At 45.6% G+C, this 26741-nt stretch overlaps 1 protein-coding gene across 1 annotated transcript in view; it reads right to left on the bottom strand.

The window, feature by feature from the left end:
• Positions 1-411: 411 nt before the first annotated feature.
• The window catches only part of PLXNA1 (plexin A1), a 161732-nt gene continuing 135402 nt past the window's right edge, over positions 412-26741 (bottom strand). Inside the window, exons 30-31 of the mRNA XM_036739649.1 lie at positions 25015-25165; positions 412-7435 (exon numbers count right to left, since the gene is read on the bottom strand). Coding sequence (XP_036595544.1) covers positions 7340-7435; positions 25015-25165 — 247 coding nt within the window. The 3' untranslated portion in view covers positions 412-7339. The remainder of the gene's footprint in view (positions 7436-25014; positions 25166-26741) is intronic.

A 26741-nucleotide genomic window follows, 5' to 3' on the forward strand; every position in this document is an offset into this window, starting at 1 on the left:
ACCATTGCCCAGAGAGGTTAAATAATTTGCCCAAGGCCACACAGGTAATGGCAGAGGGAGAATTCAAAGCCAGGTTCTCTGACTACAAGTATGGGGTTCTTTCCGCAGCCCCCCATCTACCTTCCAGTTGTGACTGAGAGAGGTGGGTTCCATTACTGACTGCGACATTGCGACTTGCTCAGTGCCACAGTTAGAAAGTGCCAGCCACAGAGTATGAAGCCCCATCTCTCCGAACTCTGATCCCAAAGCTTCTTCTTGTTTGGCAGTCCTCTCACCCGGCCAGCCCCCTGCCTCAGAATTAGCTCTGCCAAGTAAGGGAGGATGGTCCACAATCCCTCTAGCTTTCACCACCAGTCTCCCCCAATGGTAAAACAGGCAGGCCCGACAGGAAATAACACCAGGAGACAGAGACTTTAGCAAAAATGTTTTAATCTCTCCTTGATGCGCTTTTATTTACAAGTACTAAATCTGAAGAACATTAAAATAGGAAATAGCAGGATATTTACACAATCCAAGGGCACAAAGATCTATGGGCCCCACCGCTTCCAACGTGGAGCGACTGAGTAACGTTTATCGGAACCGCTGATCAGACCATTAAAACCATCTGTCTTCTCTCCATTTGAAATGTGGACGACAACGACGTTAAGGGACAGCTAATTGTGTGCTTCATCTTAAAAATATAAATCTCTCTCTCTCTCTCTCTCTCTCTAAATATATCTATCCTATATCTGGTGAGGCCAAGGATTTGAGCCGCTGATTCCAAAATTGGGGGGTTGGAGAGTGGGGAAAGGGAAATAGTTGGGAGGGATTCCTTTGAGAGGCTGAATGATAAAGAAAATGGAGTCAATGTAAATTTGATGATCTTGGGGGGAAAGTGGGGACCAAGAAGGGTCCCATTGATTCTATGAAACCTGGAGCTCAGAGAGGCAGTGCCATGCTGTTTTTCCTGGTGGTGGTGCATATGTGTGTGTTCCAGGAGGATTTTAAACATTAAGGACTTAAAATACCAGTTACCACTCCCCTAAGGAACTAACTTTGGGGTCCACTCAAAACCATGGTCTTGCGCTCCCCTGAAGTCTTCTGGCTGATGCCTCCCTGTGGTATGGAAGTGACCCCAGGGCTCTCAAAGATTACGCCAAGCCAAGACAGGATTTCCTAAGCCGGAGAGGTTTTAAGGATGAGCCCAGCTAAAGACAAGCTTAGCTAAAAGCAGAAAGGCTCATGCCTAGAGGGTGTTGGTTGTGGAGGTGGGGAGTGGGGAAAAGAGAGGAGGGATGAATTCTGGGGTCGACGCAATTGATGGAGACTATTGGCTAGGATAAAAGGAGCTTCTAAAGCCCTTGTCTGCCAATCAGGCCTCTGGGCTGGAGGCACGTGAGCACACACTCTCTGGTCCAAGCCAACAATGTGGAGGGGTCTAGAGAGTAGACAAGGCTTGGGGAAGGGGCGGGTCAGTGCTCTGGAGCATGGAGAGGGAAGCATGAGGTAGATTCAGGTCTCCTTAGAGAGATGGCAAGAAGACCCCAGCCCAATGCCCCCATTGCTATCTGGCAAAGAAACACAAATGACTCTCATGCTTCTAAGACCCCAGTGGAGTTTTCTTGGAGCTGTCCCTGCCTCCACTGGAGGACAGGAAAGGGCAGCTGTGTTTGTCTGGTGGGAGTCAACCAAAGACTCTTGCAGTGAGATGCTGCTGTATATATTACATCTTTTTAAAATGCCCTCCCCACCCTCCTCACTAAGGCATTACAGGAGGAAACTAAGGCCCTGGCCGGGTCAAGTAGTGAGCTTGTGTCAAGGCTGATTCTGGAGCCAAGATTTCTTGGTTCAGTCTGGGCCCCCTTCTACTACTCCATGCTGCTGGAGTCATTTCTACATTCACCCTCTTGGCTTGACTTTATGACCCACTGGCTCATATTCACTAGGGCTGAAGAAATGGATAAAATCAGATTCAACCTGCAAAACTGTCAAGGGTGGAGGGGGTCCGGGGGTAACCTGAGTGAATGAGGGGACCCAGGTGCAATGCAGGTGTGAGAACCCTCTACTCACTACTAGACCTTGCATTTTCTTACTCCTCCCCTTTCCAGTGGTCCATTCCCCCATTTATTTTTGCATCTAAGGTACAACCAGCAATAGCTCTGAACTTGACCTTTCTGCGAGAGGAAGCAAAATAAGCTGTGGGTGATAGTGACTATCTTCGACTCTAATTCAACAGTTTAGACCATGAGGTGAGGTTAGCTTCACTTAGAGGCAAGCCTAGCTTGACGAATTTTGGGAAGAGGGGGTGGGAAGGACCAGACTTAGAATTTCATTGGTATAGGGAAAACCTGGTGAGGAAATACCCTCTCCCAGTGCACGTGGATGGTCTTGGAGAGCTGCCTGGAAGTGATTTACCCAGGATGACATAGCTAATATATCTTCCTGACTCCAAAGGCATTATCCTATACACAATGCCCCTCAAGTATAGATTACAGACTTTAAAAAAGAAATGTAGTTTTCCTACTTTTAAGTACATATGGTAATTAGAACCAAGCAAAGGAATCTACTCCCTAGTACAGATCCTTAGGGGACTGGCTTTAATGAATAGATAAGAATGATTTATAATTAGCACTGTCAATCATTTTGTATAAATGGAAGCTTCTAAAGTGCTTGAGGAGGCTTGAAACCAATCTGTGCTCTCAAGTAGGTTAAACATGCCCCCTACTCCCTCCCCCAAATGACTTAAATCCTTTCTAGATAACACAAAGGGAAGCATCAGCCCAATGCCTACCAGAATCACTATGGTTTCTGAATGAGTGGGGGCTGCTTTTATGAAGCCTGAGTCCCCCTCCTGCACTGAAGTGGCAACAGCGTCTGGGGATGACATGAGCATGGGCCAGTCCACTGGGGGCAAAGCCATTTCCCCAAACTATCTGCAAGGCTTGATTAGATCATTTAAAGCATGGGGCTTCACCTGTCTAGCACTTTGTCTCAGGAGCCTTGTGGAACTGAACTTAACTTTGTCTCTCCAGAGAAGGCTGGTTAGCTACAGGGATCCTCTTCCTTACTGATACCAAGATCTTGGTCCAGAACCTGTTTCCAGGGACTAGCAGGGAGGAATGGGGAGAGAGGACAAAGAGCTTGACTGGAATGTTAGATAGGACTCAGTCCATCACTTGGTCTGACCATAACATCCCATTCTAATCTTAAACTTGCTTTGAATCCCTAGAGGGTTCAATCAAAGGAAATATGTTACTGAGGCCTAAGCTAAGCCAATTGGCCTGGGGAAAGTCTTTATCCCAATTCGTTAAAAATTGAACAGTACTGGAAACAGTGGTCCTTAAGCATAAATCTCCATCTTGTTTCTGGAGCCTCAGAAATGGTTTCCTCATCTGTCATGTTTCCTAATAGCTTAATGGCAAATGAGGATTTCCTGAGTCAAAGATCAGGACTGATTCCAAAGAAACTTCCCCCCACATTTTTTGGGGGAACGCCTGATGACTCTAAGTGAACTCCCATAACCTCCCATCCATGACTCTAAATTTAATGGAGGCAGAGGGTGGGGAGAGGAACCCTGAGGGGGAAGCGGGGGGAGGGGATCCAGTGAGCAGAAAAATGAAGCAAAAAAATTCCATTTAGGTCAATAAGGGGTTCTCCCCGTGAACCTAAGTCTTCAAAATCAATGGAAACTTACTTTTTGGAACTAGCCTCCCAGGGTTGATTCCCATCACCAAGGGACCCAGTCACCTTGGAGAAACAAGAGGCCTCCCTGAGACCCCTGGGAAAGACCAGGTGCCGCGGGGAGGGGGAGACTGCTGGTCCCATCACAGTTAGCTGTCCCTTAAAGTACACAGAAACCTTTAGTACCATTTTAGAAGTAAACTGGAGAAGGTAAGACTACTTTCATCCATTTTTTTTCCTTTTACAAGAAGTGACAAATTAATTAAAAATCATAATCATCATAATAAAAAAGGTCTAAACAACCTCTAGTATTCAACACTTGCAATTTTAAAAAGACCAACTCAGACTAAAATCTAGCACGCTCATGCAGTAATTCGCGGGTCCTACGCAGTCCCGGACTTTCTGAGGACTTGGGGTAGCTTTTTCTTCCTCCTTGAAGTTTAAAAAAAAAAAAACAAAATCACCGCATAATTAGAGGTGTTCAGGCTTCAAAGATTGTTCCGCTTGGTGATAAACTCTTGGAAGTTCCTTCCAGACCATTTGGTATGTTTGTTTTTTTTTTGTTTTTCCCACTGGTTTAGTTTTCTTATTCTATATCTTTTTCTTTTTTTCATTTTTTTCCCCTAAATTTTCTCCTTCAGTCAACTATACAGGACCCTCCTGGGGCTGGAGATTTAGGTTGTAACCACATATATATATATATATATGTACAATTCTCTGTTTTTGAATTAAAAACTTCATTTGTTCTTACTTGGTCACTGAGGGTGTGAACGGACACAGAGCAGTCCCTCGGGGTCACTGGAATGCCCCCCTCGGAGGGCAGGCCTGGCTCCCTGTGATCCGAGGCTGAGGCAGCAGCAATACATATTGTGAACAGCATCATCTTGGCCTGGCGGGGTAACTGAGGGAGAGTTCTCTCAGCTGTGGCTCTGGGCACCAGTAAAGCCACTACATGAGAACCAAACAGGCTTTCTCTTTTCTTTCTTTCCTCATTAAAAAATAAAAAAGCAAAAACAAAAGGCTCCCCTCAAATACCATCTCCACTCTGAGGTTCACTGCTTGGTGCTAGATTTCCAACTGGACAGGAACTTGGAAATCACCCAGGGGGAGAGGACAAGAGGGAAGACAGAGGAAAGGAAAGAAGACAAGACAGAGAGAGAGAGAGAGAGAGAGAGAAGTAAAGACACTCTGGAGAGATTCAAGAGCTAGTCTCGTGAAGTTTTCGGCCTGCACCAGAAGAGATCAAAGGCTAACTTTGGCCATGCTTGGCCTAGACTTGTGGGGAGTTGGTTTAATGACTAGTAGTTGGGTAAAATAAATACCTAGAGAGCAATGTTCAACCATAGGCCCTGGGGGTCTTATGGGGGATCCCCAAGCACTTCCACAGGCCCATGGGCAGCCTCTCACGGTTGAGCATGGGAGTCACTGGTGGCATAAGCTGTACAGAAACTGTAGTTGAATTAAAAACAGACATCCTCCAGAGGACAAGGCCAAAGAAGTACTCATTTAGTCGGGGCTGTGGTGTGAGGAAAGAAGAGTTTCAAGCACGTTTGGTGATGATGACGATGGCGGCGGTGGTGCTCCTGAGAATGGTGGTGACAGCGATGACGTACAAGGAGGATGAAGATGATGACAGTGAGGAAGACAGCAGAAGTGGGAAGGCCCAGTGAATGGCACCCTCCGAATGCCACGTTCACCAGCCTACTTCCATCTGAATCCTCAGGACGCCCTCGGTCTCTATTTCTTCTGTTCGTTAGGCCTAGAGAACAGAGCTATGGCCAGCTGCTGCTAGATAAGACTCAAGGATGACAGAAGACTTGAGCCAGAAAAAAGTCAGAGATTTATTCCCTCTCACCATTAACCAAAACATCCGTGCCCCAGCTCTCGGTAACTCATTTGAAGGGCCTGCTGCTGCTGACTCCTTTGTTTCCCAGCCCCCCTAATAGGCCCAATTCTAACAAGGATTTCCCAGGACAGAGGAAAGAGTGGAGGGGAGTAGTGACACCTGGATGTGGCCAAGAGCTTCCCCACCCACTTTATCACCCAGCTCTAGGAGGCTCCTCTGGAGCCAATGTCTCTGTGGCTCTGTGACTCACAACCACAAGAAATGAGGACTTTTGCCTGTAGGTCATGATTCAATCCTGTGGGGAAGGGTGGTGGTGGACAGTCTGGCCTTGCCTTGCCTCTTTCTTTCTAACAGCATCAGTGAGGGATGGAAAAGGGCTTAGTCCTCTCTTTGTAGACCCTCATCTCCGGTAATAGCGTGAGGGGCAGTTTCATACATGACCACAATCCGGGGCGCCAAGGTATTCTGGGGGAAGTGGAAGGCCCAAAGGCATCAAGCCCTTTTGCAGAAGGAGATCAGACAAACAGGGGTCTCCAGACACAGCAGATTTCCCTCAGGCAAAGCTCTCCACTGAATGACTTTGTCCAGAGCCAGATGTGGGTTTCCAGTATATGGACCTATTAGAAGCAGAGACACATATCCCACCAAGCCACCTCAATGTGGATTTTATCCTTTGGCCCTTGAGGAAGGTGTACTGGGTTTGAGGAGGTCACTATTTTAGGAAGCCCATGGATAGGGGAGCAGGCTGGAGCTTGGGATAATGGGAAGGAGGAAGGAAGTAGGGAGTGGGGAGGGACCAGGAAGAGAGAGGGAATGGGCCACACCTCCTCCCCCCATTCCACCTGCCCAACTCCCAGCAGCCCTTGTACTTCCCAGCTCCACCTCTGGCCCCTCAGGAGCTGCCCTTTGTCCTTCTCTGACTCTGGACCACCTCTCTAGGTTTGGGGAGCACCTCGCTGCTCTCCTCTCCCATTTGTGCTGAGGGGGATTCAGATGACACGTGGTATGGGACAGGAAGCTTTCACCTTGACTGCACACCCTTTCCTTTTTCTGTGCTGCTTGGGCTCTGATGACCAGGTTATAAGTTTTCCCTTTCATTTTTTTTGCGGGGGGGAGGGGGGGGGAGAAGCCAATTTCATGTCACATATAAAACCTTTCTCGTTACATTTTTTTCCTTTCTATTTGTGGATTTGTAAAAGGAAAATTTTGATGTTCTGTAAGCTGTGCAAATAGAGCAGGTAAATGAGAAAGATGGGGGAGGGAAGGGGGAGAGACTGGGTCCAGGGGGGACAGATGAGAGAGTGGAAGAAAACAGTCACATTTGGAGGAGTTAAAATCTGAAACCTCCATGGAAAAGGGGGTGGGGGGCTGAGGGGAGGATTCAAGATGCCCACCCTCTCCCCCAGCATCATCCCCTAAAGGGAGCACCATTTCCACTGTGCCAGCCTTCAATGAGGAGTGGAGGCGTGCATGGCTGCTGCCTCCTTGCCAAGTGATTGTGGCCTCCTTCTCTGCCTCCCACCATGTGCTGCTGCCTGGAAAGGTCCTTCTTTCTCTCTCTCTCTCTCCAGGCAGGCGGGCGGGCGAGTGGGTTCTGTGATTCTCCCTTCTTCGGCAGATCAAGTGTTGGCGTTTTCCTTGGCTTGGCGGTGCTGGCTGGCTCAGGGAGGGGCTCTGGTGAATGCAACGTGGTCCCCCGCTTCCTCCCCAGCACGGACGGGGGTGGGGGACAGACACTGCTGCCCCTGCTGCCGGCCTCTCTCTCTGTCTTTGTCTCTCTGGTTCTCAGAGTCTGCCACTAGGAAAAAGTCACCAAGGGCCCTCCTGGACTTTTCAGCTGCTCAGGGCCATAGTGTCTATCACCTGCTCCAGCTTACTCCGAAGCCGCTGCTTTCGTGCCGGTTCATCCTTCTCCAAAGCAGCCAAGATCTGGGGATGAAACAAGAAAGGAGAGGGCAGTGAGTGGAGAGGCTGCAGAAATCAGGGGGCTCCCAAGAGGGGTCCTGTGGGGAGAACCAGGGGTCATAGAATAGGACAGTCCACAATTCTTCCAAACAGAGATTTCTAGGCAGTCTCCATTCTGCAAAAGGCCATCCTTTCTACACTCTGCCGGGAGGGGCCTCCACTTTTAAATAGTCTAACCCAGCCTGGCAAATAGTCCAGGGAAATGTTTTTGTCCGCAACGACATCATTTGGACTATCCCAGGTTCACAAAGGTTCTTCCACATCACAAAGTACTGACTTTCCCTAACAGTCTGGCCAACAAGACTGATTTTACATGCCCAAACCTACAAGAAAGCCCATCCTATAATAATCACCAACCAATCAGAAAGCCCCATCCTATAGATCGGAGGTATCAAATTTGCCCCTGCAAAACTCCACAATGCAGGAGAACCAGATTAAAATGTAACTGGGAAATATTTAACAAAATAAATAAAAATACAATGTAACATCAATACTATTAATTTGTGGTTTTCTAAGTCAATACATCACCTGCAAAGATATGTTTCTATTTGAGTTTGAGACAACTGATGTATGATACAACCAATGACAATTGTGATCTATATGGGCCAACTATTGAGAAGGCCTCATCACACACTGTGTAATTAATGAGATAGCTCCAGGTTACAAACTCTGACCAATCAGCGCTCCATTCTCTATGCCCCAGCCAACAAGAAAGCCCCATCTTATTATACCTGCTAACCCTGAGAAGGCTTAGAGCCTCACAATTAAAGGCAAGATACTGTAGTAGAAAACGCTCCAGATTTGGAATCAGACCACCTCAGTTCAAATTCTACCTGTGCTGCTTACTCTCGGAGCATCTGTAAAATGAAGGGATCAGACCCTTCCGGCAACGATCCTGTCTATGGTTCAAGCCTTTGCCACTTACTAGTTTGCGACCACGGGCACATGAACCTCAGTTTCGCTAAACTGAAGGAACTGGACCAGACCCATTTGAGGCACAGCTGGCCTTGTAATCAAAAGGAGTAGGCTTAAGTCTCTCCTCTGACACACTGGCTCTGTGACATCGGGCAAAGCACTCAGCCCCTCAATCTTCTGAACCATTCTCTAAGATCATAAACTGGAAAGGTGATGACCTGTATCGGTAGCGGTACCATCTTATTTAGGTAATTCCCTATACCGGTGAAAGCCAAGGAGCAGCATTTAACCTTATGATACTATGTATCCCAACTAATGAAAAAGCTTCCCTCCATAGGCTACAACTAACCTCCCATCCATGTAACCACAACCAATGAAAAAATACAATGTTTTATTGATTGGAGGAAATACAAAAGACCCAATCAGATGAAGGCAAATAGATCTTATGTCTCCCCCCGCCCCAGCTGCCTAACTGTTGAGGTCAGGAGCTGGGAATACCTCAGTAGCCAGAATTCTGACCTTCTTTTTCTCCTGAGAGCCATAAGCAAACCTTAGCATCTGAGGAGGGTGTGCATAAACGTAGGCTGACCAATCAGAGCAAAGAGGGACTTTCCAAAGGCCCCAGAGTCAGACCTGCCTCTCAGGTGGTATTCATGGGAATGACCAAATCATACAAGTTTCCTTTTCTGGGAGGGACTCTCAGGGACAGAAGTCTATAAGCAACAGGTAGGAAGACGCCATATTTCTACGTAAGGACAGAAAGAAGTCAGGTTCTTTATAAAGGTCACAGGCTGTTAGGTTTGGACATAATCCAAGATGGTTTGTCAATGCCTAAGGTCAGGACCCACTTCTGATATGACCTTCTCAGTCCACACTGATCTCTCTCTTCTTTGAATCTTAGAATGTTCACTGCTGAGACCTCCTGACCATATGCTGTCTTAGATGCTTGTAAATATTTGACATGTTTTCAGCAGTCTCTTCCTGACTGGCTTGTAAGTTCCTTGAAGTTAGGATCCGTGTCTTCCCCATCACTACCACCTGCTCCATAAACCCTTCAGAAGAGCCCAGCACTGGGCAGGACTCGCAGTATGGGGATCAGTAAGGCCTTGCTGCATTGTATAATTAAAAAAAGAAGCTTGTTGCAGCGTTGGAAGAAAGGCCATCAAAGTATTGGGAAATCAGGTCCAGAGGGAGCGTAGGGATTAAAGGAGCAGAGGCAGCCTTCCCCCAGAAAGGAGAAGGCTGTGGTCTGATGATGGCATTTTAAAGCCACCGCTAGGGAAAGGAGCTCGAGATACAGTTAAAAGGATTGAGTTAAAATATAAGGGAACACTGACGACAAAATAATACACACAATGGAGACCATGAGATAAAGATAGCATTAAGAGTCTACAGAACTGGGTCAGATACAATGGATGAGGTTGGTGTCGTGTTATCAGTTAAAGTACCCAGCCATCCTCCATCCAGCCTGCCCGGTAACCACCAGTAAAGGAGAAGGGGCAAGGTGACTGAGAGTCTCCGTCAGAGCATTAGGAAGTTTCACTTAACTGCTCTCTGGGAATGTTCTTTGCGGGGAGTGGCGTGGGGAGCTTGGGGCATTATCTGGGAAAGTGCTTGTTGTGTCTAAACAAGAGAGATCAACTAAAAACAATTTTTTTTTGGAAAAGGTAGAATTTCTTGCCATAAAAGCAACTTGTGAGTGAATCAGAGAGGGGAGGCATAGAAGGAGAGACCAAAAAGGGGAGGTCTTGGGAGGCTGGGAAGGGAGCTAGAAGGAACCTCTGATAAACATCCAGACCAATTCTTTCATTGTACAGATAGAAATACTGAGACCTAGAGATGGTAAATGACCCAAGGTCACACGAGAGCCAGGATTTGAACTCAGATTCTAAGAGCCCTCCCATTCCATTTACTGTACCAGATGTACCTCATGAAACAAGAGAAGGCCTTCTGATAACAGCAGCAGCAGCTGACACTGTACTGGCCCTACCCAGGAGCATTGCCACCTCTCAAATGAGGAAGGCTAGCACCTATTCTTGTATTTAATAGTTGAGGGAACGGGGTCTAAAAAAGTGAAATAATTTATCTGAGGTCATGCTGCTAAGAGACAAGACCAGGTCTCAAACCCAGGTCCTTCAACTGCCAAATTTTCCATTATGCTTTGATCACTTCCCAATCAACTAACCTTGGGCTCTGGGTTGTCTGCACCCCAAGGCTGCTCTCTGAATTGGGGAATCTCTGGCTGAAACTGCTCACTTTAGCCCCAGATCAACTCACTCTCTGGAGTACTCCATCTCTGGTCTTGTCCCTTGGGTAACCTTCACCCTTCCTACCCCCATTTTCCAGCTCCTCTTCATAGTTCATCTTCATTTAGAATGTAAGCTCTTTGAAAATAGGAACTGTCTTCTTTGGTATCCTCATAGATTAGTGGAGTTCCTGGAATACAGTAAGTGCTTAATAAATGTTCTATCTACCACTGATCTCTTTTTCTATCCTCTAACTCTTCTCTCTTCTTCTATCCATCTTTCCTAACTACCTGTCTCTTCTATCATCATTTTTTCTGTCTCTGCTATCATTGATATCTATTTTTTCTATTATCTATCATCTCTTTTCTTCTATCATCTGTCTCTTCTTTTAACTCTTCTATCTATATCTATCATCAATCTCTTCTAATATCTCTATCTCTTCTATCCTTCTTTCCTATCTACCGATCTCTTCTATCATAAATCTCTTATCTCTCTTCTATCACTAATTTTTATTTATTTTTCTACCTCTATTTCTTTTGTCACATATCTAATTCTTCCATCTATCTAATCTATAAATCTATCCATCTAATCTATCCATCCAACTCTTCCTTCCTTCCTTCTATCTATCCATCCATCCAACTCTTCCTTCTATCTATCCATCTATGCATCCATCCTTCCTTCCATCCATCCATCCATTTATCTCTCCTTCTACCTAGCTATCTATGCTAAGAGTTGGAGAAACAAGTTCTTGTTCTCATGGGGGCTTCCATTCTAAGAGTATCTATTATAAATTACACAGGAGACCAGAAAAAGGAGAGGCCCCTGAGGGATGGAATGCTCAGAGGACGTTTTACGGGGGAGGTATAAGCTAGCTGGTTACTTACTCCACAGACTATTAGAGCAAGGAAGGTCTTTAGAGGGCATTTAGTCCACTCCCCTCATTGAAAGAAACTGAGGCCTAGAGGACGGAAGGGGCTTGCCCGTGGCTGTACCATAAAGTAAGTAGTTGCCAGAACATCTGAGCCAATTGTCTGACGCCTAAGTCAGGGCTCTCTTGCCAACAGCAGCAAAGAATCTCTCAGTGCAGAAAGGAGAAATGTGGAATTCCCAAGTAGTTGGCCAAGTCCCAGGGTCATGGGATCATGATTTTAGAGCTGGAAGGGGCTTAAGAAGTTGTCTACACTTGGATGACTTGCCCAAGGTTATACAGGTAGTGAAGGGGCAGTTGGAATTTGAATCCAGGCCCTCTGACCATCCAGTGTTCTTTCCATTCCGCCATGCTGTTGCCAGAAACCTTAGAATATGCCTCCTTGACTGTGCCCCAGAGTCAGGTGTTTCTGGTTGAATAACAAATTCCTTGAAAAATTCCCATCTGCCTTGGCACACGCTTTCACAATTAGCTGGTGAGGCACCCCCTTGGTCTCCGCTCCTCGAGTCAATGGGATGAACCATTTCATCGGGTGTGTAATTGGAAACCAATTGCTAGCTAATGAAGGGGTTGGCAGGGAAGCAGGGGATCTCAGACAGTGCCTTGCACAAGGACACTCTCTCAGTGCTCCATGAGTAGGGCACTGCTGCCCTGTAGCAAGGAGGGCTGAGGCCATGGGCTCACTTCAAAGCAAAATGGAATTATGGAAAGGACACTGAAGAGAACCTGGGTTTGAATCCCAGCTCTGTTTTCTACTGGGGTGACATTGAGGAGGTCTCGACTATAAGATGAGCTGCATGGACTAAGCCATCCATAGGTGCCCTCTAGCTTTAAATGCTGTGACTCCACAAAGCTACCCCATCTGCCTAGTTTATCCCCACCTCAGCTCCAGCTGCTTGGGGATCTCTGATGTCTGAACCCCACCCCCCACATTTGTTAAAGCTGGGCTGAGCGCAGTGGGGTGGGGTAGAGTCCAGAAAAGGACAAAGCTCTCTGGGTATCCTACCTGATGTGACCAACAGTCTTGCTTTGTGATTCTGATGGACTCAGGTCGGGGAAGGTGGGAGGGCACTGCCTTCCAGGATCACAAAGCTAGAGTTGGAAGGCCTTTTCTAGATCTAAATCCAAGTAACTCTCATGCTGTATTACCCAGAACCCAAATCTCTGATTTCTCCTTGTCTTCAATGTCCCCTGATCCTTTATTGCCCCAATGGCATCTTCTCTTCTCTCTAAGCACACTGGGGCACCGTCCAATCCTGTTAGACTGGTCTTTCCACCCACTGCCAGCCCCATTCTTACCTCTGAGCCTTGACTAATCCATTCCCCTGCCTGGAGTGCCCCCTCCATTCTCTCAAGCAGATTTAGGGAATAACTTGGGATAACAGGGAAGAGGAAAGGTAGCATTGGTAAGCCAAACTATGCTGTGCATATAACCTCTGTTGATGAGTCCCTGTGGATGGACTGACTGAGGCAGTAGAAGCAAGAGCTCTGTCACTAACTAACTGTGTGGCTTTGGACAAGACACCATTCCTTTGGAAGCCTCAGTTTACTCAACCATAAAATGGGAGTGCTGGACCAGACCAGGTTTAAGTTTCTTGTGTGTGTCCTGGACCTCTCTAGCAGCCTGATAAAGCCCATGAGCCCCCTCTCTGAATAATGCTTTTAAATGCATAAAGAAAAATACATAGAATTACAAAGGAAACTAATGATACTGGAAATACAGTTATGCAAATATTAGTTTTAAAAAGATAAGTTCCTGGACTTCAAATTAAGAACACTTAGACTAGATGAACCCAAAGGTTCCTTCCAGATCCACAATTCTCCATGATAGATCAGCTTGGCTGGAGATGAAATTATCTGCTAGAGGTTCTGGACAAAGGTATTGGTAAGATACAGGGGCTACTGGCAGCGAACATGAAAGGTCAGAGTGATGCCTTTGGGCTTTCCATCATTTAAAATCGGGCACCCTGGGGGCTTTATTTTATCATCTTGCTTTGTCTTGTCTTGTTCTGCACATGGGAAAGACACGATCCAGGCTGTACTTTAGGAAGATTTATCTAGGAGCATGTTCAGGGACAGACTCAAAAGATGAGAAAGCCCAGAACCATACAAAATATTGGGGCCAGAAAAGAGACCTGAGAGAACATGGAGTCCAAATCCCTCGCTTTATGGAACCTGAGGGAAGTCCAGCTGAGACACAACCTATCCACGTACCCCAAACCAGCCCCAGCTTGGAGGGCTGCTAGATTCCAGAATCAGGACAGTGCAGCCTGGATGACAGAGACCTCTTTCGAAAAGTACCTGCCCAGCTTGGAGCCCCAGCCTTAATAAGCTGGCTGGTGGGGCTCAGGCAACCCCGTAACTCTCTGGCCTCCCAGAAGCACCAAGGATGGAAGAGAAAGCCACAGGGAGCCCCAAGCAAAAGCTTCCCTGTCGTGCTGTGCCAAGCAGGAGAACCAGCAATTGCAAAGCCTGAAGTGAAAATTAATTATGATTCCCATTCAGCACCAATGACGGCATATTATTGCAATGAACAACAGGAAAAAAAAAGCGATTCACTCTCATTTTGTATCAAAGATGGGTTGCAGTTGGGCTCTGCATAATTGTGTCTAATGAATGAAAACAAACAAAAGAAACAGCTGCGATTTATTAATCCCATTACCGGTAAGAAGAGAAGTTCCCTGGAGCGGTGAGCACCAGATTCCCTGTCCCTGTCCCTTGTATGTCTGCCCGCCCGGGAATGGGGGTGAGCTGTCAGGCTATACTGAAGCCATGCAGAACGTGGATGAAACGGACAAGATGGATCTGGTGGGGAGAATCCAGGGGCCCCAAGATCTGGGGATTGATTTTAGGGGTTCTGTGAACTTGGATGGGGAAAATCACATCTTTATTCTCACTAATCTGGAACTGAAATTTCAGATTTCCTTTGATTATTTAAAAATATGATTCTGAGCAGGGTACCACAGGTTTCACGAAAATGCTGCCCAAGGATACACACAAAAAATTACAAACCCCTAGTCTAATGGAAAAAACTTATAGGATCACAGAATTTAGAGCCAGAAGAGACCAGAGATTAATGATCTAACTATAAAGGAATGAATAAAAAAACATTTATTAAACACTTCCAATGTGCCAAGCACTGTGCCAGGCACTGGGGATACAAACACAAATAGAAAGTTGGTCCCTGATCTTAAGGAACTCACATTCTAATTGGGGAAGACAACACATAAAAGAAAATGCAGCTTCAGGGCAGATGGAAGGGGCTGGAAGTCCTCAGGGTATAGCATGAGGGTGAACAGCAAAGACCCTGAGGGACATCTAGTCCTCCTCTGGCAAATGAGACGGCTGGACTAAATGGTCTTTGAATGCTCCTTCCAATTCTGGCATTCTGTTAGTCTGTCAGTGAAGGCTTCACAGAGAACAGCCATGCCTAGTCCAACACCTAATTCTACAGATAAGGAAACCATGACCCAGAGGAGTTATGTTTCTGACCCAAGATCACAAAGTAGCAAGGCATAATGCCACGACTCAAATGCAAGCCTTCAGATTCCACATTGTGTTTTTGTTCTCAGTCTCTCTCTCTCTCTCTCTCTCTCTCTCTCTCTCTCTCTCTCTCTCTCTCTCTCTCTCTCTCTCTCTCTCCTTCTCTCTCCCTCTCTCTCTCCCCCCTTTTCCTTCTCTTTCTCCCCCTCTCTCATTCTTCTTCCTCCCCTTCTCTCTCTCTCCTTCCTTTCCCCACTTTTCTTCCCTTTTTCTCTCTTCCCCTTTTCCTTCTTTCTCCCTCTCTCTCTCTCATTCTTCTTTCTTTCTCCCTTCTCTCTCCTTTCTTTTCCCCCTTCTTTCTTCCTTTTCTCTCCCCCCTTCTTTTCTTTCTCTCTCTTCCCCCTTCTTTTCCTTCTCTTTCTCCTCCCCTCTCTCTTTCTTTCTCCCCTTCTCTCTCTCTTTCCCTCTCCCCTCTCTCTTTCTCTCCCCTCTTCCCTTTCCCCTTCCTTCTCTCTCTCCCCCTCCTGGGCTCCAAAGCCCAGCTCAGCCACATACTGCTGGGTGATACCTCAGCTCTTAGCAGTCCATTGTTCTAGGTTTCTAAAAAGCCTGGCTTCTTCTCAGAATGTGACCCTTTGAGAGGGTATCCCACTCTGTCTCTGCAGAAGGATTAAGGATTAAGAACCCCCAACAAGACAAAACAGTTACATTTATCAACCACCTTTCCCCCCTCCTAGAGCTTAAAGCTTTCATTCTGAAAGGGCCACTCAGGAGGTGACCGGGCGATCGGCTCAACTCCTGCTAAAGTCTTTTTTATATAGCATCTGGCTGGTGGTGAGAAAGGCATTTTATGAATCCTAAAGCATTATATAAATGTGAATTATCATCATCTGAATTTCCCCTCCCCCTTCCCCAAGACATCTGTGGCAAGGACAGAACTGAATATTATTATCCACATGGGGCCAATGGGGGAGGGGGGGTCGTAGGGGGGAGCCTTAAATCAGAGGAGAGGTGACACAGTGAATAGCTGGCCAGAGACATGCAAACCTGGTGTTTGAGGCCCTCCATGCTTCAGCTACAGCTCCTTTTCCAGCCTTAGCCTTCATTACTCTTCCACCAGGATACCCTGTACTATAGTTAAATTCAGCTCCCCCAACATGCCTCATGTTTTCCCACCTCTATTCAAGCTGTTCCTTCCACATAAGTCCCCTCCTCCTTTCCCCTCTATCCACTCCTCAAGGCCCAGATCACATGCCAGTCCCACCAGCAAATTTTCCCTGACCCTCCGTCCTACCCACGTGGGGCAACCAACTCTCAACTCTGAGCACATGGTATCTCCTCTTATGGTACTAACTTGTATTACAATTATTCACAGACACTTATTTCCTCTCCAAGCTGATGTCTTTTGTCTAATTATCATGCTTTCGTAATCAAGGCAAGGAGAGTGAATAATTTCTCTTTCAATCTCCCCAAGCACCAGGCACAGAATTCCATACATAGTAGGTGATCAATAAATGTTGGAAAATGAATAATCTCCCACTTCTAAACTACTAAAACATCTCCTTTTACCCACGTAAAACACTCCTAAAATGGCTCAACTCTTCATGTTTAAGTCTGTTGTGTTGAACATTTTTAACAATGGCTTTGATGGAGACAAGCTTATCAAATTTGCTGAAAACACAAGGCTGGACAGGATAGCTAACATGGAGGAACAGTAATGGAACTTTAAAGCATCACAACAAGCTGGATTTAATACAACAAAATCTAAGAAGAATAAATATAAAGTTCTACACTCAGGTTCAAAAAATCAATTGCCTCCTTACAAGATGGAGAAGGCATGGCTACAGAAGAATAGTTCATGTCAAAAAGACTCATTTATGTGGAGCACGAGCACCATAGACATCAACAATGTGCCAGGTACTTCCAAAAAGCCAAGTGGAACTAAGCCTGTGTGAACAGAATCAAAGTGTCCAGAATGAGGAAAGAGGTGGTCCTGTCATCTCTTGTCCCATTTGGCTCACATTGGCAATGGTCCATTTCTAGACCATAGTTTAAAATACAGAAATTAGGGATTCTAGACTAGCTTTGGAATATAGTCTTCATACTGGAAGATACTGATCACATCCCCACCTAAGCCTTCTCTTCTTCAGGCTCAACACCCACTTCCTCCACCTGACCTCAAAATTTGAACTCAAGGACCATTCCCATCCTAGTCACCCTCCTCTGGACACTTGCCAGATTATAAATGTCCTTCTAAAACTGCTTCTAAAAGAATGAAAACAATCTTGCAGTTGTGGTTTGACCAAGGCAGAATAAAGAAAAACTATCACCTCCTTGTACTTGGGAAGGTGATTTTTTTAAAAACAGAAATATAAAATTACAGAAGCTTATCAGATGTAGCCCCATGCTCTAGTGGCTAGTCTAGCCTGCCAAGAGCTTTATGGACCCTTGGACAAGAGATCCCACTATTAAGTATACACCCCAAGGACAGCAAAGCCAGACATATATACCAATATATACTAATCCCACTTTTTCTATAGCAGCAAAGAACTGGAAACAAAGGGGATGTCCATCAGTGAGGGAATGGCTTAACAAATTGTGGTCCTTGAATATAACCCAATATTATTGTGCTGCAACAAACGATGAATGTGAAGAATTCAGAGAAATGTGGGAAGACTTATATGAAATACTGCAGAGTGAAGTAAGCAGAATTAGTAAAACAATATACATCATGACTATAGCAATATAAATGGAAAACAAGAAACTGAATTGTATAATGATGATAATGCCCACACTTGGCCCCAGAGAAGAGGTAAGAGAATGTGCCTCCCTGCTCCTTTGCAGAAGTGGAGGGCTAACACTGCATATAATGACAAAAACAGGTGACTGTTTTGGTTAGTCTTATCAAACTGCCCTTTTGGTCCTCTTGTTACTTAATTTTTATCTCTCTTTCTTATTATTTTTTTATTTTTAGTTTACAACACTCGGTTCTACATAATTTTGAGTTCCAGATTTTCTTCCCTCCCTCCCCCCGCCCTCCCCAAGACAGCATGGAATCCCATATAATACTTCCACGTATAACTTCGCATTGAATTAATTTACGCACTAGTCAAGTTGTGGAGAAGAATTATGACCAATGGAATGAATCATAAGAAAGAAGAAACAGAACCAAAAAAAAAAACCAACCCAAAAACAAAAGAGAGAAAAAAAATATAACAACCTGGAAAAACTTACACGGTATAATGCTGAGTGAGCGGAGCAGAGCCAGGAGAACATTATACACAACCACAGATATATGGATTCTGTGAGGACCAACTCTGACAGACTTCGCTCTTCTCAGCAACACAAGGTGCAAGGACAACTCCAAAGGACTCATGATGGAGATTGCTATCTACATCCAGAGAAAGAGCTATGAAGTGTGAATGCAGATTGAGGCACACTTCATGCTCGCTTCCCCCCCTCCCCTTTTTTTTTTCCTCTCAATTTTTATCTCTTTACAAGAGACAGTCTGCTGGGTAGTAGAGGAAGAAGAGATACATTCAGAAGTGAAGGTTAAAAAAATTAATCAATAAAACTTAACCTTTTAAAAAAGAACTTTTTGGATCTTAGCTCTGTCATCTAGTGTGTTGGTGTATCCCTTTTGCCTTTGTGTCATCTGTGCATCTGATGAGTATGCAGTCCAAGCCTTTATCCAAGCCATTGATAAGTAAATAAAATAAAAATTAAAAAGCCAGACAAGAGCAAAGGGCCGAGCAAGGACGGCTCTACTGGGCACTCTACTGGCAACATCCTACCAAGCTGACATTGAACCATTAAATTAGGCTACTCTTTGAGTCTAGCCATTCAACTGCTTCCAGATCCATTTAATTATATCATCATCTAGTCTACATCTCTCCATCTTTTCTATAAGAATTGTAGGGGGTACTTTATCAAACGAAATGTTTATTAGGAAATCTAAGAGGAATAAATATAAAATTTCTTGACTCGGTTTCAAAAAAATCAACTACTTACAAGATACATTATTAAATACTTTATTAAATGTGTTACAAAAATCCATGTAAACTACACCAAGAGCATTCCCTGATCTATTAGTTTTCTTAAGAAATAGGGTTAGTTTGGCATGCTGTTGCTGTTGTGTTTGTCCTTCGTTCTCAAAGAGGACCATGACATCAGGGCGATGATGACACGACTTGCAGTGGACTTTGATTTGAGTGAGGGAGGGCTGAGCAAGGTCCCCAGCCTCACTTTCTCCTCCAGAGCCATCTGGGTCCAGTGGCCTAATGTTTACCAGGATGACTGGAGATGGCCCAGGATGCATTAGGAGACACTGGCCCTTCCAGGCTGAGGTCTTAGTTTGGCATGACCTGTTCTTGATAAGGTCATGTTGGCCTTTTGTAAATATTAGTTTAAAGATTCTCTACATCAGAAGTGTCAAACATGGGGCAGCTAGGTGGCACAGCACATAGAGCTCCAGTCCTGGAGTCAGGAGTACCTGAGTTCAAATTTGGCCTCAGACACTTGACACTTATTAGCTGTGTGACCCTGGGCAAGTTACTTAACCCTGATTGCCTCGCTTCCCCCCCCCCAAAAAAGAAGTGTCAAACGTGGCTGCAATGCGGCCCACAACAGTTCTGATTACTGCCCAAACCACATTAAACTGTAATTGGGAAATACTTAACAAAACAAATAAAAATACAATAAAACACAAAGTTAGCATGAGATTTTCTAATTCTTATGTATGGCTTGGTGTCCACTCCACCCCATCACCTTCTCTTTGAGTTTGACACCACTGTTCTACACATTCAAGGCCATATTGTAGTCATAGGTTTTATACCATCAAATTTTAGAGATAAGCACCTATGAGGTCAAATTCAAACCCTTCAATGGGGACTTTTACTTTCCCTTGCTTGTTGCTTAAACTTTCTGACAGGTGAAAGACCATGGGCTTGATTATTGGCTCTTTTCCTGGACTGTTGTCTCCTGTGAACTTCTGATACCCCAACAACTATTCCTCACCCTAGAGTGTAACTTGTCCATGGCATCAGCCAGGTGGATGTACGTCAGCATTGCTCTCCCTCTCCCACCCCTTTTATTCCAATACCTTTTTGAGTACAAGGTACTGACAAATAAATTCTTCCCTGCCTTTGTCAGTATGCTCCATCCCCGGCCAAGAGTCAGTCATCCCTCACCTTTAAGTCATGGGATAATGTACATTAAGTACTTTATAAACCTTAAAGTGCTGAATCAATTGGAGCAACTGTTTTTATCCTAATAGCAGATGAAGAAAAGGGAGAACAATGCAACCCTTATATTGTTTCTGTTGTGTGTGTGTGTGTGTGTGTGAAGGAGAATAATCTTTTGATGAGGAAGAAGAGAAGAGAAATGATTATAAAAGAGAATTGAAACCTGAGATAAGGGAGATAGAGCAAGAGGAGAACCCTCTGGACTTGATGGATTGAGGCCCAAATGAACTACAGCTGAGGGGAGTGAAAGAACTGGTGAATGTCATTGCACAAGACCTGCCAGTGAGCACCAACAGATCCTGGAGCCTGGGGGAGGGGCCTCAGGACCGAGGAGCAAATACCCAAGGCAGAGGGGAGGAGGGGCAGAAAATGGAGTCTACACGCTATCGTCCAGTGAGCTTGATTTCAATTCCTGGCAAATTCTAGAGTGTATCTATAAAAAAAGTAGCGATCTCAGAGAACCAGCATAGCTTCATTAAGAAGAAGTCACTGCCAGATTAATCTCATTTCCCTTTTTGGGGACGGGATTACCATCCTGGTAGTTTCAGGGGAAGGAGGGAGCTATGGCTTACCTAGGTTTTAGCAGGGGGTTGTGACAAAATTTCTCATGCTGTTTTTGTGGGTGAATGGAGAGATGTGGGCCAAACAACAGCAAATTCAAAACTCTCCGAACGGCCAGAACCATTTAGAGGTGGCTAGGTGGTTCAGTGGGTAGAGCACTGAAAGATCTGAGTTTGAATACAGCCTCAGACACTCCCTAGCTATGTGACCTCGGACATCTAATCTTTATTTTCCCCAGCTGTAAAGTGAGGATTACAATAGTGCGTAACTACCAGGTGGTTGTGCAGATTACGTAACATTGGTAAAGCGCTTAGCATGGTGCCTGGCATGTAGTAGGTGCTATATAAATGCTTATCATCACCATCATCACCATCATCCAAAGAGTAGTCATCAGTGGCCCAGTGCTGACATGATAGGTCTCTAGTGGAGTGCCCCAGTGACCTACACTTGACCTCACGCTGTTTTAACATTTTCAGTGACGACTTGGATAAAGGAATATAATGTCCTGAATTTCAAATTTGCACACGGCACAAAGCTACGAGGGGTAACTAATATGCTGGATAATATCCAACAAAATCTGGACAGGCTACACTATTGGGCCAGGTCCAATAAGATGGTCTGCAGGGAGGCGGGGAGGAGGAGTCTTCTGGATCTGTGATTTCAATAGAGATAAGGAACTTGCTTTGTGGATGCCCCCTCTGCTACTCTACAACCTATGGTCTTGAAGAGTTCCTCTGGGGCACTGAGAGGTTAAGGTGAGTCGCTAAGGATGACACATTGATTAGGTCCCACAGGTCTGAACCTGGGTCTGAGGCCAGCTCTCACTCCACTAGGTTATGTTGAAATTGAAGAGGAATAAATGTAGTTTCATACTCGGGTTTTAAAAATTCTCCAGAGGGAGAGAGTAAGCTCTCTATGCGGAGGCTGGCTGACCCTCGGCAGGAACACTATAAAGGGGATTATTTTGCTCCAGGGTGGGTTGGATGAGATGACCTCTGAGGTTCCTTCCACCCTGAAACCCCAGAATTCTATGATAATTGTTCACCTCTTCGGGAAGCCTTCCCAGTCAGGTAAGCTGGGGAATCACTCTATGGCTAATCCATACATCCAATGAGGGAAGAAGAAAAGGCAAAAAGAAAACAACTAATTAACCCATGAATTAAACAACTCAAGATCTCAGAGCTGGAAGGAGCCTTACAGGTTATCTATTCCAAGTCCTCCATGCTACTGTAAGTGACATGGCTCACCCTGCTTGGGTGACTTCTCCAACGTCACCAGCTGGGTCATGGGCTAAGTTGGGCCCAGGTCTCCTGATTTCACATCCATTGCCTGTTTTTATTACACTGAAGGCTTCATTCCACACATGAGGACTCTCAGGCCCCATCTAAAAAGCACAAAAATAGAAGAGAGGAATCGTGCCTGTGCCAGGCCCATATGTATGGGCCCCCCCAGGATAGAGGCATCTCAGCAGTGCTGAGTACATTTAAGATTCAGCCCAGAGCTGGTCAAATGCCTGCTGAAGCTAAGCCCTTGCAAATGAATGACAAACGCATGAAAAAAATGCTCCGAAGCACAAATAATAACAGAAACACAAATTAAAGCCATTCTTAGGTCCCAGGTCACAACCATCAAATTGGCAAGGACGATAAATGTTAGAAACAGTTGATACTGAAAAGGTGATAGGAAGACAGGCACGCAAATACATTGTTATTGAAGGATACCCTACTAGGCCCAAAGAGATCAAAGAAAGAGGAAAAAGACCCATCTGGACAAAAACATTTATAGCAGCCTTTTTTGTGAGTGTGGTGGAAAGAACTGGAAATGAAGGGGACGCCCCATCAATTGGGGGACGGCTGAACGAGTTAGGGCATATGAATGCAATGGAATACTATTGTTCCACAGGAAACAAGAACAGGGACAGTTTCAGAGAAACCTGGGAAGACTAGTATGGACTAATCTAAAGTGAAATGAGCAGAACCAAGAAAACAACTTATACAATAACAACTCTATTGTAAAGAGAAACTATTCTGAAAGACGTAGGAACTCTAATCAACCCAATTACCGACCATAACCACAGAGAACTCATAATGAAATATGTCATCCACCTTCTGTTAAAGAGGGGATGGACTAAGGCCAAAGAATGAGAAATATTCACACACATACATACATATACATATGTGTATATATGCATATATATGTCACAAGGGTTTGGTTTGGTTTTGGGTGGGAGAAGGAGGAATTAGGAAAAAGAGACCAGGTTTTTTTTTTAATTGAAAAAGATGAAATTATGTTTATAAAAATACCTTGTTGCTTCATCTGTGGATTGGTTAGAAAACAATTTGGAAAAGAGTCCCATAAGCACTAATCTGCTCATACCCTTTGACCAAGCAATTCCATTACTGGACATGAACTCACAGGAGATCAAAGACAGGTGACCAATAACATATAACAAAATATTTACAGCAGCACCCTTCATGGTAGAAAAAAACTGGAAAGAAAGGGGGTTCAGATGATTCAGAGAATGGCTGAATAAACGGCGGCATGTGAATATAATCAAATATTATTTCCATTTTTAAAAAGGACAAATATGAGGAATTCAAACCTGGAAAAAACTGTCTCAACTGACTACAGGGCCAAGAAAGTAGAAACAGGAGAACAATATACCCAATGAATGTGATCATGTTCATAAAAATAATGCTAAAAAGCAACTCAAATTAAATGCAATGATCAAAATGAGTTCCAGAGGACAGATGCTGAAGCGCACCTCCCTGCTCTCATCAGAGACGGGGAGGAGGGAATTACAGGTGCAAAATATTGCATATTCTCTGGCATGGCTTTCCTGTAGTCTGGTTTTGTTTAACTGTTTTTAATCTGTTACTGGTTTGGGGAGGGGAGGTGGTCAGTAGACTGGAAAATGACACTGACATTCTAAAAAAAAAGCTATCAATAAAATCTTTAAAAAAAAAAAAACCCAAACCTGAGAATGTAAGTTCTACAAGATTTCTTGATGGTCCTGTCCTTAGAGAACAAGCTTCCTGTCCAGACCCCAAAGGAGGCTCAGGACACGGAGCCCAAGGACAAGCCTGGGCCCAGATCTCTGGAGGAGAAAGCCCGTGCTCCTGGCTATACGGCATCTGGGAGCATGATAGCGGTCATGTTTTACGGGCAATTGTAAAGACTCGCGGTCTTGTGGGCGAGATATCTTTTATTGTGGCTGTTTATTTTATGGCTTTAATAAGGGATTTCTAGGAGTGTGTTTGAAGAGTGGTTTACAGTGCTAATTAGTCCAAATGACAGCAGATGGGGTGCTGCTCCCTGAGGGACATTCCAACTGGTGTGTGAGCTTATACTACATCTGACCACAGGGGACGACTAGGATCCAGAGGAGGCCAGGGCTGGGAGACCTCAGACAAAGAAGGTTAGAGTGTCAGGGAGCCTCAAAGTCCCAGCATCCTCCAATTTACAAATACAGAAACTGAGGCTCAGAGTGAGCATTACTTAAGGTCACCTAAATGAACAGCACAGCTGGAACGAAGACCCAGTTCTCTTACATGTTGCTTCTTCATCTGCCCCCTCTCCTCTACCTTGGCTTCTTTCAAGACTTGGTTCAACCCCTACCTTCTGCTTTGTTGGGTATGTTATCTTTGCATAAGCACTACCAGGGTCACCCAAGATTCTTAAGAACCTTTCTTTGAGGACAGCAATCATTCAGATTCAAACATCCAAATTCCAGAATCCCAGGCTTGGAAGGGTTCTTTAGTGGTCCTCTAGAATCCTTCAAATACTTTAACACAGTGATCATAGCCCCCTTGCCTTCAGATGACCCTTGTATGCCAAGAACTGGGGACTCTCGGCTACGCTGGATGCCCTCCCCCAGGCATCCTTAAAGGTCGATATGATTAACAGCCACCCACGCTGGCTGATCTCACTTACATTCACTCCCATACTCCCCACTTGGGCAATGCCTTCCTACCTTTCCAGTCTCCTCCACAGCCCAGCTACGCCAGCCTAGTTGGCGGTTCTCATACCTCACAGTGCATAGGTCTATGTGAGGACTGGGAGGATAGAAGGGAAGGGAGAGATTGGACAGGACACAGCGACAAGAAGGCAGAGAGACTGAAGCCAGAGCTCACCCCGGGGGGGCGAGCTGGGGCAGGGGCTCCGTACCTCATCCTTGTACTTGGTGATGTAGGAATAGATCTCATGCAGGGCACTCATGCTGTTGAACTGGCTGAGGTGTAGCCGCGACTGTTCCGCCAAGTAGGCGCTCATGTCCTGATCGCTGATTGCGGGCATCTTGGCGATGTCTGAGTAGTACCTGCGGAAAAGCAGCAGTTTGAGTTTGATGGATAGAGGGAGATCGCTCAGCTCTGGGGCCCAAGGAGGACCTGGGGGAGCGGTCCATGGGGGCCAAGTACATGACTGAGTCTACAGCGGATCTGAGCTCCAAACCCCTGTCCCTATGGGGACCACAGGCTTCTGAGAGGAAAGCAAACTTAACTGCTGTTTCACACATTAGGAAAATAAGACCCTGGGGTTCACACGGTTTCCCAACAGTCAAGCCAGGTTCAAACCCATGCCCTGTGACTCCAAGCCAGTGCTCATCCCAGTGTGTCTGCTAGTTGGCGTGGAGAGGAGAAGTAGGATGGGAGGAGACCGAGAACTCGAGGGCACAGTCCTAGCTGTGCCATGTGTGGCCACAGCAGGGACACAGTTTCTCCCAGCCTTACTTTACCTCTCTGTAAAATGAGGGGATGGAGCAGAGCACCCCTGAGGCTCCTTCCAGCTCCTTAAGATTTACATCTAATTACGGGCTCAGCCTGTAGTTTCCTTAGTATAAAGAACAGTGAGGGGAGGAAACTCTCTTGACCTGCAGGCCAGTACAAGGAAGACTCCAGGAGTTGCCTGGGGCAGGCCAATGTCTGTCAGAGGGATGACCGGGACTCAGAGGCTTCAGGGTCAGCTCCATGTACTCCACCATACTGCCTCTTGTCAGGCATCTCATTTACAGAGCTGGTAGAAAAACTATCATCTCCCAGGTGTGGCAGGTGCTAGTTAGCAGGCACTGAATGGGGAGAGAAGGGAGAAAATTTCTAACTGGTTCTCACGGCAGGTAAAGCAGCTAGGTGCTACAGTGCACAGATGGCTGGGCCTGGAGTCAGGAAGACCTGAGTTCAAATCCAGCCTCAGATACTTGCTAGCTGTGTGACTGGGCAAATCACTTAGCCTCCCTCTGCCTTAGCTCCCTCCACTGTAAAAATGGGGATGATAATAGCACTTACCTTACAGAGTGCTTATAAGGAGCAAATGAGATAATGTTTGTACAGTGCTCAGTACAGTGCCTAGCACAGAGTGGGAACTATGGATGTGCTTGTGCCCTGCCTCCCCTCTCAGAGGCGTCTATGTGGTCAAAGACAAGGTTTCTACTAAGCAAAGGTAACAGCTGCTCTGAGGGGGGAATGGTGGAGAAAGGGAGGAGAAGAGACAGACAGACAGGAGGGGGGAAGAGAGAAGGGGGAGGGGAGAGACAGGAGTGGAGAGGGAGAGAAAGGGGGGGAAGGGGGAGAGGGAGGAGGGAGAGGGAGTGAGTGAGAAGGAAGAGAGAGAGAGAGAGAGAGAGAGAGAGAGAGAGAGATACAGACAGACTTAACGAACCCATGAAGTCCAAATAGGGCATGAGAGGCTGGCAGCCCCACATGGGGCAAGGATGTAGAAGATGAGATAGTCCATGACTTAGCAGTATTAGTGGAGACTGGTAAATCTGTGAACCACCCAGATCATACTGAGCCAATTTCTTTTATGTACCTGTAGCTTTATTATCCCCGAATTTACTCTTTTCCCTTATAAATAAACCCTTCAGAAAGCACATCTGCTTTCAAGAGGATGTGAGGCAC

Source organism: Trichosurus vulpecula, chromosome 9 (genome assembly GCF_011100635.1).
Source record: "Trichosurus vulpecula isolate mTriVul1 chromosome 9, mTriVul1.pri, whole genome shotgun sequence".
NCBI lineage: Eukaryota > Metazoa > Chordata > Mammalia > Diprotodontia > Phalangeridae > Trichosurus > Trichosurus vulpecula.